Genomic DNA, 18,830 nt, shown 5'->3' with positions numbered 1-18,830 from the left:
TCTCTCTCTCTCTCTCTCTCTCTCTCTCTCTCTCTCTCTCTCTCTCTCTCTCTCTCTCTCTCTCATAGCCTAAATTCATGACACTATTTCTGCTTCAGCTTCCTAAGCAATGTGATGGAGGCATAAGCCAACAGCCCCAACTCTCTTGTTTTGACAGATACACTGCAGCTAGCTTGCTAACTATTGGATTGGAAAAGCTGAATTAGTAATCTTAAGAAAAAGCTCAGGGGCTAGGTCTCTAGTTTGTGAGGAAAGCTCATCTGAGCTGGGTTCTCTGAAAGATTAAGCCTTGAAAGCTCCCTCAAATGAGAACTAAATACCAAGGCATTTTGCAAACTACATATCAATTCACAAGTGACCCAATATGTTCTTCTAGCAAATGAATAAAGAAGATACCTTCACAAACTGATTCTTTGCCAGGTACTCTTTTTTACTGAATAATGATGTATTTGAAAAGTATTTTCTGAAGCTTTTGCTAATTCCTAATTGCAGTGGTCTGCATGAGAATGCCGCTCACAGACTCATATTTGCATACTTAGTCCCCAGTTGGTGAACTGTTTAGGAAGCAGTAAGTGTCTGTGTTGGAGGGGGTGTGTCCCTGGGGGTGAGCTTTGAGGTTTCCAAAGCCTACAACAGGCCCAGCGTCTCTCTCCAGCAGGTCAGGATGTAGAACACCCAGCTACTTCTCCAGGGCCACGCCTGCCAGTTTGTCTGCCCCCACAGGGCCCGCCAAGGTCATTAGACGCGTTCCTTTGTAAGTGTACGTTGGCCGTGGTGTCTCTTCACAGCACTAGGACACTAAGACAACAGTGAACTTTAACTGTTTTTCTGTGCTACTATTTCCTATTCCAAATGTCAGCTTTGGGGGGCAGGGAGGATGTAAGGTGTTAGGCAGCGAACCTAAGGCCTCCCTCTCCTCCCACATCCTAGGAAAGTGAGCCACATGTCCCACACACCCCATTCCCAATATACAATTTCAAAAACCCTAAATCTTGTTTTTCCAAGGTGAAATTGAAAAGGAAATGACTTTTGCAGACCAAGTCTAGGCAAACTGAGCTGGGAGTTCATCAGCTCACGCTCAAAGTGGCAGGTGACCTGAATCAAGATGAGCTAGACTGAGATTATAGTCCAGGGTTTCCTCAGGAGAAAATCTCCATACTGTGCCATTCAAATAACTGTAACAGCTCAGCCATCCTGCTCTCCTTGCAAGTGATCTACTTGAATAGCAAGAAGCAAAGGTCTATGATAGTTACAGAAGAACTACAGGTCTTGGAGAGATCAGAGCATGTGCAGCTCTGTCATGAGTTCAAATCCCAGTGCCTCCCACATACCCTTCGGGCCTGCTGATCTCCCCGGCACCTGCGTATCATGTACACACACACACTGTTATTCTTTTAAAAAGAGTAACAGGTTACTTCAGTTAGACTTCTAAAGTGCTAGCTAGCAAGGTTAACAAATATTTGAATCCACCTAAATCGGTTAAGGCAGAACCGCAGCCAAGGACACAAATGACAGAAATTAAATCTGGGCTTCTGTAGGGTCAGCAGAGGTTAAAGTATGGAAGTCGTCCCAGTCCAGCACACAGTGGTTTTTCAAATGTTTGCTGAACTGAAAAGGACACTCGCGAAGATGACGATTTTTCTCCCCAAACACCTCTATGTTAACAAAGAAAATGACCTTCACAGCGTGGAATGTAAATCTTTTTATTAAAACACTTGTCTTTCCACAGTAGTAAGGCGTTGGCATGTACAATATAAAAATAATCACCAACCAGAATTATACTGAATTCCTCTCTCTCATCAACTGCAATACTAAGTGTCTTCAATACAATTTTTTCCGTATAAAAATACTGGGAAAAATTGATAAATAACAGGTAAGAGAAGGATAATCTAGGTAATCAGAGTTGGTGGGATGGAGCAAGTACTGTGACGTGTTTGCACACACAGACTCGAGACGTCTCCTGACAGTGCTGCAGGCCATACGGTTACAGAAAGAAAGCAGAAGAATCTGGGGAACACTTCCTAACTCCAGAGTTTGGGGACTGTCCTGCAAGACAGTTTTCATCTCGCTTGGCTACCTGTGTCTCCCTATGGATCCCAGACAAAATCACAAGGCTCTCTGATTCTCTTAAACAATACCGGGTGGTACCAACTACTCGGAAGCAGAACAAGGTAACCAAGTGCCTCCATGTGTGAGAGAAATCTCAAAGCATCCCCCAGGGTGATGATGCTCAGAGAAGCTGGGAGTTGAGCTGAAGCGGAGAACTTTGACTCCAGAGCAAAAGGCTTAAGGGAGAAAGGAACATTCAAAGATGGAGGGGCCTGCGAACGGCACTCGGGTGTGGATTGACCCCGGCAGAGATACTCGTTCTTCTGTGTTGAAAGTGTTACTCTCTGGAGTCGTCTCTGTCAGCTTGCACATCTAACGGCATGAAGCACTCAATCGGGCAATTAACGTTCTGCCGAAATAGAAAGAAAAACACCTGTAGCAAATACCAAACCAAAGTGTGGAGGGGAGATTGGTGTCAAAAGACCAACAATGTACGAGCAATAGGTACCAGGGATTTAATAACATAACAAGGCATAGCTCTGTTCTAGGGTACAGAATTCTGTTAGTCCTTCATAAGACCATGTATGTGTGTGTCCATGTGGGTGTATGTATGTAAGGGGCCAGAAGGTTTTTTGTTGTTGTTTTGGTTTTAAATAATTTATTTAATTTTATGTTCATTGGTGCGAGGGTGTCAGATCCCCTGGAACTGGAGTTATAGACAGTTGTGAGCTGCCATGTGGGTGCTGGGAATTGAACCTGGATACTCTAAAAAAAACAGTCAGTGTTCTTAACCTCTGAGCCATCTCTCCAGCCCCACGGGGCCAGAAGTTAACCTTTGGGTGACAAGCAGATGGTGCCTACCTTTGATTTTTGAGACAGGATTTCATAAACTGGAAGCCCATTAATCAGCTAGGCTGGTGGACCCCAGGAACCCCCTCATTTCTGCCTCCTCAATGAAGGGATTACAAAAGATTGCAAGCACTTGGCACAGCCCAGCCCAGCTTTTTTACATGAGTCCCGGGGATTGAACTTGCGTCTTCAGCACTGAGCTATCTCCCCAGCCACAAAAGACTTCTTTCCAAATAAAACTCATTTGGTTCACTCAAAAGAAAAGCATCCATACACAGATCCCTACTGTGCACCTAACTGTACTCAGGGGAAGCACTGGGGTGTGCGTGCACCTAACTGCACTCAGGGGAGGCACTGGGGCGTTGGTGTGCACCTAACCGCACTCAGGGGAGGCACTGGGGTGTTGGTGTGCACTCACAGTGTTTGTTCTCTGATGGTATCTCTGGGTATACTGGTTGTAGGTGTGCCCGGTGGTGCCGTCGGGACTGGGCTCAGCCCCCGGCCTGCGGCAGTTGTCACAGCGCCAGCCCTGAGAAGAGAGACATGAAGTTAAATGGGGTTTGTGATAACCTGAGGGCATCGTAATTTAGTGCTTGAGTTAAAGAATGCCAGCTCTTATGCACTGGTAACATAAGCAGTTAATCAAACAGGAAGGAAGCTTCAATGCTGCCTGCCTTCATTTATAACCCTGTAATATATATCTTGGCTTATTCCCATATCTTACACTTACATATCTGTCTACGTATGCTTTTCTCTCTTCTGAAATACCCGATTCTTTTCCAGTGCAAGCTCTACTCATCTCCCTCCCATGGTCCTCCCCAGTTGGCTTTCTGCGCTAGGTGGAGGATCTCCTAGCCCTCTATGGCCCCTATGACTTGAGAGCTTATGGACAAATTCCATAGCTTTCCAGTGAAGGAAACAGACCCTGAGGAGAGTCTTGGAAGGAGCCAGAAAGGTCACGGCGGGCCTCAGGAAGAATTGGATAACTGGCCACTTTCTCTTTCTGGTCCCTTCTATAGCCTCCCTAGCCAGTGGCATTGCAGCCTCAGCCTTGTCCAGAGATAGAATGGGATACGGGAAGATACCACAGTGGGCCTCTGCTTCTTCCTGAGTTTTGCTGGAAATTGATTTACTTTCTCATTGTTCTTAAGCTGGGAGGAGGGAAAACTGGAACTGAGGGGTGAAGGTGTCAGCATTACCAGGGAAGGCAGGAAGAGACATGCAGACTCTTCCATGGCTCGAGGGGCCCTTGGTAGCCATCTTTTGCCTAACTCGAATGAGACTTTATTTTTTAATTCAAAAAAATTAGGAAATAAGGCCAGATGTAATGAATGGTGGCGCACACCTTTAATCCCAGTGCTCAGGAAGCAGAGGCTGGCAGACTGAGTTGAGGTCAGCCTGGTCGACATAATAAGTTCCAGGATAGCCAGAGCTACATAACAGAGAGACCCTGCCTCAAACAGAAATAAACAGATAAAGACTACAATCACTTTCTTATACAATCATTTAAATATTTTTAACATATCTCTCCACTTAAGAGCCTATTTCCCATAAGACCTGCTTGCAGAATTGATAAAGATGCTTTGGTTTAAAACCATAACAGTCCCTATCATTGTGTGTCACTCAGAAATTTAGAGACAGGACTTATTCAAATGAGGGTTTCAGGTTCATAAGGAATAATGAAGCAATGAAGGGAGAGAAAAATTACTTCCCAGCCAAGTCACTCAGACCATGACGACTGAGTTTTATGATCTGCTTCTATGAGTGTGTTTGGAAAGAGAGAGAGAGAGAGAGAGAGAGAGAGAGAGAGAGAGAGAGAGAGAGAATTCAACGGACAGAACAAGCCTGTCCATCCCATGGGCTGTCCTGGAATTTAAGGAGGTTGCTGGGACACTGGATTCTTCCTGCTGCCAGATCCATTTTCCTTTACTTTTTGGGGGGTTGGGGGGTTCAAGACAGTGTTTTTCTGTGTAGCCCTGGCTGTCCTAGATCTTACTCTGTAGACCAGGCTGGCCTCAAATTCACAGAGATCCGCCTGCCTCTGCCTTCAAGTACTGGGATTAAAGGCCTGTGCCATCATGCCTGGCTTGATTTCCATTACTTTTAAGTTAAAAGTCATTTTGGAATTTCAATTGTTAAAAGATAGAATATGAATTGATATATAGAAGGGCACATATTAGAAACGACTGAGAGTACCGGCTTAAGTAATAAACTTCCCAGTCCTCCATAACTCTCTTCCTCCTTAAATCTAATTTCTTAGCAAATACCAGGGGGAATGGGGAGGGGGGACACGGACTTGACACTGCCTCCCTGGAGCCCACCAGGACCAGCCCTTCCTAGGCCAGGGGGTATGCTGGCTCATGTCTCTTGCCTTTCTCCCTCCCGATTTAACATTAGCATCCTACACCCCAGGCGGCTTGTTTCTCTTTTCTATGAAGCCTTCTTGCTGACTCCAGCCCATCTAGAGCTGTATTAGTCAGGATTAGTGATTAGGCTGGCTTGGCGGCTATGCTAATTTGTCTCCAGGCACATCCTTAAGAGCCAGGGCCACTTCTTGCACCCCCTTTGCTCATTATTGCTCAGTTCCATATTAATATGATAAGGGATCTATTTTTAGATTGAGGAAAGGCACAAAAAAGTGGCATTTTCTTAGATCAAGGTATTATTAAAAAATACGAACAATACCGCCACAGAGTTGCTATTCCACTAGCACAGAGCTGGAGGCTTAGTGCAACCATTGAGGTGAAGACAAACAGGGGGGGCAGCATGAGGTGTGACAAATTTAGTCATGGGTGGGGGCGCTGATACTACTTTAGAGGAGAGGGACCAAAGGGGAGGGATCTAGACAGCTTCAGGATTCTTCCTAAGAAGCAAGGCATGCCTGTGCACAGGATATTCCTGTTGCAGCTCCCTCTGAGCTCTATCTAAACACCACCAGGCTTACCCGCTGGCCCCCGAAACATGTGCAGGAGCAAATAGCTCCAAGATATTCTTTCTGCCACTGTTCTCCAACATGGTAGGTCTTCCCGTCGTCGTAACACGTGGCTTCATCTGCACATGGGCACAAATCAGAAACGGTTGTAAGACCAAGAACAATCATGCAGATTCAAGTTGATGCACCTCCCACAGACTTGCACGAGCACAGGCCAAATCTCATCAACTTAGGTGGATCATAAAGAGATGTTTCAAAGCCTCAGCATAGTAGGCCCATGGAAAGATGGAAGTCATGTTTTAAAAGCTGAGTCTTCTTAAAACACTTCACTGAAGTTGGTCAAAGTGCTCAGGTCTGGAAGGCACTTGAGTGCTTGTACATAGAGTGCAATCACGACTCACTTTTGGTGCATGCTACTGATTTTCCAAACACAAGATGGACAAACATACCATCTCCAGCCCACCCTGGACATGAGTCTTCTGGCTCAGTTAGGCAAGTGAGAGTACGCAAGGGTTTAGAAACAATTAGGATGACGTACGAGGGTCGCACTTGAATTCTCCCTTTCCGTTCCCAAGACACGTGCAGCTCATCCGCTGGCCATTTTCACCCTGGCGATCCCACTTCTCTCCAATCTTGTAGTTCACGCCATTGTCATGGCACCATTCTGTCAGGTGGGGACATCACAGGCAAAGGGTTACTTGTGTTTTACTCACGTGACAGGCAGAACACTGTGACATGGCGTGAATCCATAGAACAGAAAGTCGAAGATCACATTCCCTATGATAAACCTTTCATCATAACTCTTAATGTTTAATATTTCCCAAGCTAGTGTTAAGACAACACTATTATTTCAACAAAATCATTTCATAGGATTAATCAGTGATTCATTTGACTCTTTATAAACCTTACAATTATGGAAAACTAAAATGGAATTGGAGAATAAGGCTTGTACGAATAGATGAGGTCTAAGACGTATCCCGGCACCACAAGCTGTGTTTCATGTCATGTAAAACGCTTTTAATCTCTAAGATTTACACTAAACAGGATACACTTAAGACACCCACAAAATACAGTGTTTCTCCCACCTTATCCATAATTCAGCTTTCCTTAATTTAAGCAAAAGTATAACAACATTTCAGCAAAGAATGCTGAGCCCAAGGCTCACAGGTAAAATTACTAGATGCCTTTGAATTTGCACCCAGGTACTAACTCATTGAAAGCATGCAAACTTCAGTACATTTCCATCTCAGAACTGCAAAACCACCTAGTCAATGCCAAGTGCTGTCCCTCCTGGTTCCAGCATGGGTGTACAGCCCACTGTGCTTCATTCAGGTGCAAAAGTCTACACACACTGAAAACAATTCTCGGCTTTACACTTTCAGTCTGGATTTAGCTAGTTCATGAAAAGTGAAGGAAAATTGTTTCACAGAATTTATAGATCTCTTAAATGTCATTCCATGGAATATGGTTTCTATAATCATCCAAGTACTGATTACCACATTAAAAAAAAAACAAGCTGCCAATAATAATTATACCTCCAAAAACAAAGAATAAACGAGTGATTATACACTCCGATACTAAATTTTTAGACACAGCAGGTAATTCTTATGATCATTTCCACTAACAATTTGAAATAACCATGAACCTCTTTAAAAAGTCAAATATTTTCCAGCCAAAATTGGACTTTGAAAGTTTTATTACATTTATTTATTTTTATGTGTACGTACGTGTATATGTGTATGTATGGAAATACACGTCCTATAGTTCATATATACACTATGTCAAAAGACAGCTTGTGGAAGCTGGCACCATGTGGGCTGCAGAGATGGAACTCGGGTCATCAGGCTGGTCTTTACTATCTCACCAGTTCTGGACTTGACCCTTAAATGTTAAATATATTACCTGGATATTTTCCCTTATATTATTAGTAATGTTTGGGATATCTGGGCTGTGGGATGTATGTCCGTCTGTGTGTGTGTGTGTGTGTGTGTGTGTGTGTGTTTATGAGAGAGAGAGAGAGAGAGAGAGAGAGAGACAAAGAAATGTGTGTATGCATTACAAAACATATGCCTGGTCATGTTGAGAAAGAGTATTTGTGAGTGTGTTCTGGTCTGTCCTTACTCAACGCTAAAGACTGAAAGGTACTTGGTGAGTTCTTAACATCAAGTTAGACATAACTAAACATCTTAAAAAGCGTATCACCACTACAAACCCATTTTAATGAAGTTAGATTACCATACAACTCTTGAAATGCAATAATATTCAGCAAGTAAAATTTCCCATCATTCTTCAATGATGCAAAATGTTACTTTGACTCAAACAGTCTACTTTTGTTTGCAGCATGTTTGGAAGAGCCTGTCTCCACCAAACATGCATGCGTGGCCAACTGGTGCAAATGCGCGCGACTGGGAGAGATGGAAGGATAAGTCGGCGGACAAAGCAAGCTACTCACTAGATGAATCGCATTTGAAATGACCACTGCCAAAGCCCAAGCACTGGCATGTGAGCTTAAAGCCAGATTCAGACAACCGCTCCCATTCCTCTCCCACGGCATAATGGGAAACTGTGTAAGGGTCAAAGCACGAGTCGTCCGTAGGCTGGTTCAGGCCTCCGTTGACTGAAGAAAAGGAGGAAAGAGGGAGGAAAAAGGGAAAAGACAACTTATTGATGGTTCTAGACCATGCATAGAAATAGTTGGTCTGTGCACCACGACCTAACTAACAATAACAGATATTCTCATCAGCAATGCTTTCATGTAGCCAATGGGCACTTACCACAGCGGGGTAAAAGAAACCCATCTTCCTTCACTTCCCAGATCTTGTCTGGGAAATCTTCACATAGTGTGAAACCTTCAGACAATTTAAACTCATTATGAAAGTGGGCAGTGATGCTTCTCCAGGGTACCAAATTTCTTTGAGCTAATTAACATTTTTTTCTGACTCTCTTTCCCCCATCCATGACATAAGGATTGTAATATGAATACTTCTACCTCCTTAGGATCTTGTAGAAGCTACATGAAACTAAGAAATTCCTTCATCACTATATGGAAATTACTAACAATTAATGTTAAAGAGTAGTGAACAATTACTGCTGGACACCATTTTTTGCTTATACTCAAAAAGTCTTGATATTTTTATGTAAGATTAGAATATAATCTTCACTTATATTATAGCATTTTTTTCAAAGTATTTTTGAAAACCAAGATTTTCATGGTTACTATAAAATTAGATTTTCCAAATAAGAGAAACCATCATGATGCAAATAACTTAGGAGCATGTAAAAATCTCAGTGGTCTCCCAAGAGCTGTCCTGTCTTAGAACCTTTTATTTTAAAAACTAAAAATTATTTTAAAAAAACAACAAAAATAATCTGTGTAGGGGGCAGGAGAGGCAACTTGGGGGTTAAGGGCACTGTCTGTTCTTTCAGAGGACCTGGCTTATGTTCCCACATGGTGATTCAAATCTGTCTAACTCCAGTCTCAGGGGACTTGATGCATCTTCTGTGTTCCTGGCCACCAAACATGCATATTGTGCACAGACATAAATACAGTTACAACATCAAAACCTGTTTCTAATGAATAAATAAATAATAATATGTATAAATACAGCACACCTCATGATATTTATTTTAAGTGTTAAATAAACTAACTTACTATGACTTTGGATACTCATGTGGATACTTCTTTTAATTGTGTTAAAATCAAAAGAATAAATACAGTCGATATTTGAAATGCCTAGTATTTCAAAAGCCATCATCCTGGAAGAACTAGAAAATATAAAATATTTTAAAACCAAGAGAACCTGGAGGTGAGAACACTGATGGAATAAGGAGTTGGGAAGAAAACGAAGGGGCTGAAACCCTTAAATGGGGGTTCACTATTTTAAAATATCCAGGAGATAGAACTCTGCTCTAGCGCTATGGAGCGTGAGCAGGCTTTGGTCCAGCACAGATATAACGTAAGATTCTGTCTGACACACATCCCACCTCAAGAACACAATGTGGGAGACCATGAGAACCCGCACGCTCTTGAAAACGCCTTTCTCGTGGCATTTTACCAGGGAAACCACAGAAGACAAACGCTCACTACTGTGTATGTCCTGCAATCTAACTTCTGCACTGCCAGACAGGCAGCTGCTTAAGTTACGAGTGAAGCAACCTTCTCTCCGAGGAAGAGGACTGAGACACAGCAGCTGGTCCTACATAGTCCTGCTGCCGGGAAGTTCCCAATGGTGTAAGAAGACTTGGGATCCACCATTTCCCTTTTCCCATCTCGTGTTCCTTGGCCAGTCTTCAGCTACTGCGACTTAGACAACCTAATGGCACACCTTCCGAAGACTTTTCAGGGGCACACGGAAGACTCAAGGGTCATTCGATCTTTATTAAGATTTTTCATGATTAAGGTCATTTAACATTTGTTAAGGTATTGCATGGGGGTCTTTTAACCTTTATTAAGACGTTGCAAGGGGGTCATTTAACCTTTATTAAGACATTGCATGGGGGTCATTTAACCTTTATTAAGATGTCTCATGGTGATCATTTAACCTTTATTAAGATGTTGCATGGTGATCATTTAATCTTTATTAAGTTTGTATGATGGCCGTTTAACCTTTATTAAGATCTTGCATGTATGCAACATGAAATTTATATATGTATTAAAGGGCATTAAAACACATATAAAGGGACTGGAGAGATGGATCAGGAGTTAAGAGCACTGGCTGCTTTTCTAGAGATCTGGGCATAGACTCCAGCACCCACACAGTGACTAACAACCTTCTGTGACTCCAGTTCCAGAGGATCCGGCGCCCTCTTCTGGCCTCCGTGGGTGCTGCATGCATGTTGCGCACAGACACACATGCAGGCAAAACACCCATACACATAAAATTAAAATAAGTATGTCTAAAAGGAAGAAAACAAAGAAGTGTATAAAATTGAAATTTGGAATAGGGAGCTCTTTGGAAAAAAAAGGATCAATGTTGGTTTGGTAACATTTTACCTTAGGAACAAAATCTAAGTCATCATTTAATGTTGCCAAGGAAGACTGTTTATAGGTATTCTGTTTGGGTTGAAAACATTTAGTAGAACCACAGTAAGGGACAAGAGAATAGTAAAAGGGACCCAGAAACCAGTGCCTCTATCAACTAGACACTCAACAGGAAGGACAAAGAATACTGGACTAAATAATATTAACATCCTCCCAGGCCTGTCATTCTGTCACTGACAGCCTGTCAATCACACATATGTGTTAGTGAACACCCTAGGAGTGCATGAGGGGAAATTTCCTCCCATCCTGCAGCCTTCACTTTCCTAAGTTCAAAGGTAAGAAGGAAAAGCAGACAAAGCCTTCTCCGGGGGATCCAGCAGAAGCATTTGCCTGACTAGGACAGTAGTGTACTTACCAGCATTGCCCACGGTAACAACCTCTTCCCGAACCTTGTGCCTCCTCTGGTTTTGCAATGCCTCAACTATGATGTTGTAGGTGACCCCTCTGGTGAGGCCGGTTAGAGTTGCACTAGTAGAAGTTCCGGGAACTTGGAACTGTACATCCAAAGTGGGAAGAGAGCATTACAATGGCAAACAGGCATGAGCTCCCCTGTTCCATTAATAACCCTCCCCACTTAAAAAAGAACAAAGGGAGAGGGGGCGTAATACAGGATTCCCATCCAGTCAAGATGAGAAGTCAAATAAATGAGTGTAAAGAGCCACCATTTCTGCTAGATTTTCTACCTAGGTGGTTCACAATTACCAGTAACGCTCAGCTTTAGCAATCTCCTGTGGCTCCCTGGAATGGCTGGCAAAACCCCTTCATAAACATGGACACCAGGGGAGATAAGTGCATGCCATGTAAGGGACCATCACACTAAAGCACTGGCACATCCCCAGGCTAAATTTCTAAGCGAATAAATGCCTTCCAGTACGGTCAATCTTTAAGTTTCTGCCACTTTCTAAAAATAACACAATATAAATTTATTCCAGCACCTATGGGACAAATTAAAGAACAGAGTTTTGGAGACTCAATCTCTCATAACAGCTGGTGCCCAAAGGTTCACCTAGTCTTCCTAAACACATCATGGATGATGTGTCTCTTTAAGGAGGAGGGCAGCATTTCAAATTTCATATAAAAGTAGAATATTTTTCCTTCTTTTCTAGAATCATCTTTTTATGTCTCACTAAGTAGCCTCCAGTGTATGAGAATAATAAAAATATTTTTATTCTCTCTACTGAGTCAAACTCAGTGACACCCTCTGACTTATCCTCCAGAACCACAATGAGAAAAGAAAACAACTCCCAGAGTTGTAACATCTTCCTAAGAGTCCTGGGAGAGTGGACATTTGACATGAGAGCTTTGGTTGCTTCTGATTGACTTTTTTCTGGGTGACAAAGTTACAAATAGAGACAAAATTTAGGTACCTGTAAGGGCTCTTCATCAGTGCCAACAGGATGACATGAAATGATGTACTCAGAACTCTCCTGGAATGGCGTCCAAGAGATAGTTGTTTGAGAGAGAGCTTCTTGTCCTGTAGAGGCATTTGGATTGAGCCCCGGAACTTGAGGGTAGAGGTGGTAGTCTACGTCTCCCCTGGGAACATGACCGATTTGAACCTCCTCATCTACATTCGGCAGGTATGGTCTTGGCCTATGCCTGACAGGGGTGGCGGCGGTAGGTGGTGTGGTCCGCCTAAAGCCATGTTCCTCAAAGATCATTTGTTGGCCAACACTGGGTTGTTGGTGGGTTGTGCCAGGAAGCTGAATACCATTTTCGGTGTCATACCCAGGGTTGGTGATGAGGGGGGTCTTTTGAACTGTGGAGGGAACATCCAAGATCTCTGGTCCATGAAGATTAGGGTGTGGAAGGGTAACCAGCTGGGGAAGGTCATCTAGCCAAGAGAGGTTAGAGCCAAAAAAGCAAAGCGCATTAAGCTCAAGAAGAAGCAACAATCACCATCAATCCAGGCCACAACTGTTCATCAACCCGATCAAGGCTCGTAGCCAGTCAGCAGTTCTCCGATCACAAAACACTTTCTAGAAAGAAATCTGGATTTTCCTCACAGATTTCTTTATAGTTCAGACAGGAAAAAAACAAACATTAGCATGAACTTCTCATACAGACAAAGCTTTGAGCCGCTGAGCCCCATAGAAAGCCACCTCTGCTCCAATTAAGCTTTTGCAACTGAAATATTTGATTTGAAATTTCAGAAACCAAGTAATAAATCAAGACAAATAGGAAAGGTTTTGCTCCCACCACTAAAAGATTTCCCCACCCCAATTCAAACTATCTAGTTTGAATTTCTGAAAGGTGAGGAAGGCTTTAGGTTGTAGAGAAATAAATAAATCAAATTATCTTTAGAGCATGCTAGGTAATTCCTGTCAAAAAGTACTATATAAAAGTCATACTGCTGAAGAAAATAATCCACGAGAAACATGTCAAAACGTAGAGTGCTTCACTCTGCAGACCAAACATTGGTTATGAGTCTTTACCTGTCTTCTTCCTCCCAATCAGAGCGTCACTCTTCTGGTTGTTCTTCAGGGCGATGACGTAGATGGTGTACTCGGTTCCTGGCTCCAGACCTGGTGGGGAACACAGCCATGTCATGATGCTGGCAGACACGGCAGAGGTTAGTGGGGGATCAAGGATGCCGCCCAGCTGTCTCTGAGGTCATCTGCTGAGGCTAATGGGGAGTAAGCAGGCCTCCCAGCTGTCACTGCAGCCGGCAAAGGTAAAATCAGCTTCCCTTCTCTCTGTACTCAGAGACTCTGCACACAAAGGCCAGCTAACCATCTTCCAATCACAGCTGACACTTGAAAAGGCAGTTTCACGGTAATTTTCCTAGAGTATTCTTTCAGTGTAGAGAGTATGGACAGCAGATAACCCATCAACACTGCATGCCACCAGTGGACTAGACATTTGGGAGAGAGAGCATCAGACTTCAGACTTCTGATTAGGCCCCATCACTGGCAGCCTTCAAAGACAGGGCAAAAACCCAGGTCGTCTTCCCATACCAGATTCCACTTTCCTGTTCCGCAAATGCAACAAAGAAGCTTTGGCTCCTGATATCTGTGTGTTCTACAGGGACTTCAACACCCAGCTGATACTGGGTATGATGGGTATGAGTTATCTTATTTGGAGGGCAAAATATAATGAAGAAATAGATGAATTTACATCAGAGAGCAATACATCTAGCTATATTGTATAACGGCCCTGAAATTACAAGCTCAGACACTCACACCTTTTGAGAACACTACTGTCCCCAAGGAGAAGACTACCTTCTAGAGGCAGGCACCCCATTCTCATGATGTAGCATCAAAGACACAACGGGGGGGGGTATTATGGATGTCAGATATCTATGATTAATTAAGGGGAAAAATCGTAGCATGGAAGCAATACCAGTAATGGTGGCCTCCGTGACACCAGGGCGCGGCCGAGGGACCACTTCTCTGGGAGGAGATCCAGGCTTCTCATACTTGATAATGTAGCCAGTAATCCTGGCACGGGGCGCCTGCCATGATACCAGCAAGGAGTTGGGTGTGGTAGCCAGGAAGCGCAGGTTGGACGGTGCATCGATGGCTGAAAGTCAAGTGACACCTTAGAAAATGAATGGCCCTGAATCTGCTCCCACTTGCACCCAGCCCCAGCCAACCGAGGAGGGAGAACCTGGAAAGCCCAGCTTCCCGGTTAGCTCTAAAGTTTACGTGGTTGTGGTTACCAGTGGAGGCGTCGATGGTCGCGGGGGTGCTCCGGGCATTGTCGTTCAGAGTGTACAGGTAGATCTTGTAGTCAGTGCCTGGCTGTAAACCTGGGGTTGAAAGAGACATGCCTTTTATCTGTTCTTATTCTAGTGGCCAGTGCTCATGCTTGCCTGCCATTTTCTTGACTCCCCCTGTAGCCCATTTTTTGTAGGCTACAGAAGCGGTCCACAGGGGAACAGGTAGGCACATCATGGTGTGGACACTAACTATTAATGAGAAGCTATCTCAAAAGACAGCCGTGTATGTTCCTGATACTGAACTCCAATTGTTAATCTCTGGTTACACTTCAACGTTTACTATATGTAGTTTTTCGAAGACAGAATTTCTCTGTGTAGCCCTGGCTGTCCTGGAACTCACTCTGTAGACCAGGTTGGCCTCAAATTCACAGAGATCCGCCTGCCTCTGCCTCCCAAGTTCTGGGATTAAAGGAGTGCGTCACCACCGCCAGACGTGTAGTGCTGTTTGTAATTACAAATTTCATTATACTTTTTAAAATCTAGTCATACTAATGCTAAAAACCATTCACTAGTATTTTGTATCTTTTGCTTTTCTGTATTATCTTTTAAAAAATAGGGCTTCACTATGTCTGGTCTCAAACTCACATCTTCCTGCCTCAGACTCTTGCCTGTGAATACTGGTGTGTGTATTGTTTAAACAACAATGAGCATTTTGTGAAAAAAATTATTTTTTGATGAACTTTACAGGTGAAACAAAAGTCAGGAAGTAAAACATCATGGGACGGTAACCACATTTCAAACTGTTTTCTCATCAAACACTGGTCTCGGGATAACTAATAAGCCAGCTTATGCTGTGGGCACACAGTAAGAATACTGAGCACACTGACCTGTGATGGTGTAGCTTCTGATGTCTGGGCTGATGGTCCTCTGAACTGGGGGCTGCCCATTGGCTGGGATAGCATCGACTTGGAAACCAGTGATTGTCTCAGTCTTTGTTCGCCAGCTAATAGTGATGGTGGTCTCTGTAGCATCCGTCACACGGGCCCTTCTTGGGGCACTGACATCTGTGTAGGAGCACAGCTATTTTAAAACACTTCCTCATTACACAAATACATGCACTGATGAATAATGTAGCGGGTACCCCCATTGGCATTCGGAAAGAAGAACTAATGGCATTTAGAAAATATGAAAATATTTACTTTCATGTTGTTCCTTTGAAGAAACTGATAACTTTATCAACACTACCAGTGGTTCCCAGGGCTGACTCTATAGTATTCAGAAATGCATTATGGAATTTGTCGTAGGAACCGTAACATAATTATTAGTAATAACATGAGCGTGGCTGGCAGTATTCTGTCATTTCTATAAAGCTTTGCATCTTCTCCCTTCATCGTTCCACAGATGACCACACTGACTGCTGAAAGAATGCTCATCAAGTTTCGATAAGCAGAGAACTGGACTATGGCCCTAACTTGGCCCCATCTTTCCTGTGGCAGAAGCCAGTTCATCCTCCCCAAACAGAACTCTGTGAAAAAAGCTGACCACAGATGGGGCGTAAGCCAACAGAGTGCCATAGTCCCACTGTTTCAGCAGGCCATTTTCTGGATGACATGCGAAGTAGATTATCAAAAAGATCAGATAGTATATTAATTTCCAAATTCTATTGTTAAATGCATAAGAGATCACCTCAATTTTTACTTACAGTTTAAGTTTGTCAATATTTTTTTTTTTTCAAGACAGGGTTTCTCTGTGGTTTTGGAGCCTGTCCTGGAACTAGCTCTTGTAGACCAGGCTGGTCTCGAACTCACAGAGATCCGCCTGCCTCTGCCTCCCGAGTGCTGGGATTAAAGGCGTGCGCCACCACGCCGGGCTAAGTTTGTCAATATTAAAACACTTGGTTACTTACTCTCTAGAGTTGTGATGACTCCCTGAGCTGGTCTGCTTGTCAGTGTGTCCTTGAGAGCATAGACACTAACTTCATATTTGGTGGCCACCTAGAAATAAGGTCATAAGAAGTATTTGCAACAGTATAGCATAAAGCCTGGAGTTCTACTAAAGCATAGAGAAACTCAGTAGTTATAAAAGACAATCTGCAAACCCACGACACCTCACATTCTCGGATTAACTTCACCTGTACCTGTGATTGACAACAGATTTAAACTGGATGAATTTTAAAACATTCTCAAAGGTTAAGTCCAAGATATTCACAAATTATATAATTACACTAATGCGGTAATAAGATAAATTAGTATTAGCCCTCTTTTCCTTTTTCTTTTATGGGAACCAGAGTTCCAATCTACAGCATCCATATAAAATGTCAGGCATATCGAAGCATGATGTCACCTTTAATCCCAGTCCTTGGCTGCCAAAAGGTGATTGGATATTTGTGTATTCAAGGTCATCCTGGTCTACCAGGGAAGACTGAGCAACTATAATCCTAGTACATCAGAAGACAAGTGGGTCACTGCTAACAGCTATGGACCATACCTTTATGCATTGTTTATTTATGTATTTGTTTATTTTTCTGATCACAAAGAGGCAAGAGAACGTTTCTATTGTCTCTGAGCTCTCTTCTGCTGCTTCCCCTGGAACTGGCCTTGTGTTAAGATGTACATCAACTCCTTAGGATCCTAGTCAGTTTTCTGTATGTCTATAGTTTGAAATGGTGCTTGTTTGTTTGAGACAAGGTTGTCTGTCCTGTAACTCACTCTGTAGACCAGGCTGGCCTCCAACTCAAGAGATCCAGCTGCCTCTCTGTCTCTTTATTGCTGGGATTTGAGGCATGTGCTAACACACCCAGCCAATTTTTAAATGTTTTAATGAGGGTAGTGTCAAGTTATTTTGGTACTAATTGAAGAATGTTTCCTGCCAAGGAAATGCCACTCATAAAAGCTATAAATTCACTCAGTGTATACGTAAATAGATCCCTATGGAATACAACCTTTAAAAAAAAAAAAAAAAACCAGAATACTTATTGTCTGTCAAAGAATTACACAAAATCCAATGCTATTTATACCACTCCAATCCAACAGTCATCTAGAAAATCTTGGTTCAACATAAGAGAATTCTATCGTATACATTTATAAGAAAATTTTTTTTGGTGGTATAAGGAAAGAATGTTCGATTTGTATGAGATTATACTTCTACTCCCTGATAAATGCTATGAAATGACCCACTTCCTATTCCAGGTATGGACGCTCACTTCTTACCATGAGCCCAGACACAATCACAGATGAGCTGTCTGGAGAAAGGTTGATTTCCTTCATCGGTCCCGCCTTATCCTTCGGGGTCACCCGCACTCGATAGCCAGTGAGGTGCACATCGGGTGGTGTCCACTGGGCACTGAAGCTGATGGGTGTCACCTGACTGAACCTCAAGTTGGTTGGAGCAGGAATGGCTGTCAGGAGGGTCATTGATTAAAATATTATCTTATAGGGAATGGGGAAAAGGAAAATAAAGTGAATTTTAAGAAGGAGAACGGGTAGCTCGTGTAGGGGCTGTGGGGCTCCCCAGCCCAGCAGAGATTCAGCACACACAGGTAATAAAGAAGGAATGCATGAGAGGGACGTGCACTCTACACCAGCAATTCTCGGAGTCACTGCAAACACTGGGGTAAATGTCAGGCCTCCAATAGACTTCGGGCTTTAAAAGGCTTTATCTCTCCACCCCTTTAAAAACCAAGAATCAAATTGCCTTATTGGTCATTAGAGTTGATTTTTTCTTTTGTATGAAAAAGATGAGCAATGGCCCTTTTTCTATATAAATTCATCTCTGTATGGTAAACCATTTCACAGAGAATTCCATCCAAGAGATGCAATTATGTTTTTTATGGTCTCTTTTATTTGGACCCCATGGCAAATATCACTGCTAAATTTGAAGAATTCTCTGCAGTGCAGCGTCAAAGAAAATTGGTTCACAACAGAGGCAGAAAAGAGAAGCAAAGAGCAGGAACACGGATGCCACCTCTACACGCATTGAGCATTCGGACCCTGCTTCAGGAGTAAAGCGCAGGGGACAAAGGATTGGAGGAAGCACCGGCCCTCATAACTCTGTCCCGAATGTTCGGATCAGAATCCTTTAAGCAAACGAGGCAGCAGCACAGGCTCTCTGGCCCATGTGCTCTTAGATCACGCTGCAAGGAAGTGCCCGGTTTAGGGCCATTTCTCAGAGTAAGCTATATGATTCTAGACTTCTTTCCTTCATGTGTGAAGTTGGGGGTGGGGGGGCGGCTACAGAGGTATATCACTTAGGAAATAATCCACAGCTTAGCAGCATCTCCAAACATCTTGCTTTATGGT

General features: G+C 43.2%; 1 protein-coding gene across 1 annotated transcript in view; it reads right to left on the bottom strand.

The window, feature by feature from the left end:
- Positions 1-1,687: 1,687 nt before the first annotated feature.
- The window catches only part of Fn1 (fibronectin 1), a 65,067-nt gene continuing 47,924 nt past the window's right edge, over positions 1,688-18,830 (bottom strand). Inside the window, exons 32-44 of the mRNA XM_050154193.1 lie at positions 17,742-17,929; positions 16,439-16,526; positions 15,420-15,596; positions 14,533-14,622; positions 14,214-14,393; positions 13,307-13,396; positions 12,239-12,705; positions 11,227-11,365; positions 8,283-8,447; positions 6,369-6,494; positions 5,843-5,949; positions 3,317-3,427; positions 1,688-2,458 (exon numbers count right to left, since the gene is read on the bottom strand). Coding sequence (XP_050010150.1) covers positions 2,387-2,458; positions 3,317-3,427; positions 5,843-5,949; positions 6,369-6,494; positions 8,283-8,447; positions 11,227-11,365; positions 12,239-12,705; positions 13,307-13,396; positions 14,214-14,393; positions 14,533-14,622; positions 15,420-15,596; positions 16,439-16,526; positions 17,742-17,929 — 2,000 coding nt within the window. The 3' untranslated portion in view covers positions 1,688-2,386. The remainder of the gene's footprint in view (positions 2,459-3,316; positions 3,428-5,842; positions 5,950-6,368; positions 6,495-8,282; positions 8,448-11,226; positions 11,366-12,238; positions 12,706-13,306; positions 13,397-14,213; positions 14,394-14,532; positions 14,623-15,419; positions 15,597-16,438; positions 16,527-17,741; positions 17,930-18,830) is intronic.

This window comes from Alexandromys fortis, unplaced genomic scaffold, assembly GCF_014885135.2.
Source record: "Alexandromys fortis isolate MF-2015 unplaced genomic scaffold, M_Fortis_MF-2015_v1.1 scaffold_40, whole genome shotgun sequence".
NCBI lineage: Eukaryota > Metazoa > Chordata > Mammalia > Rodentia > Cricetidae > Alexandromys > Alexandromys fortis.
Note: the sequence above shows the minus strand (reverse complement) of the source record. Positions and strands in the feature narration are given on the sequence as shown.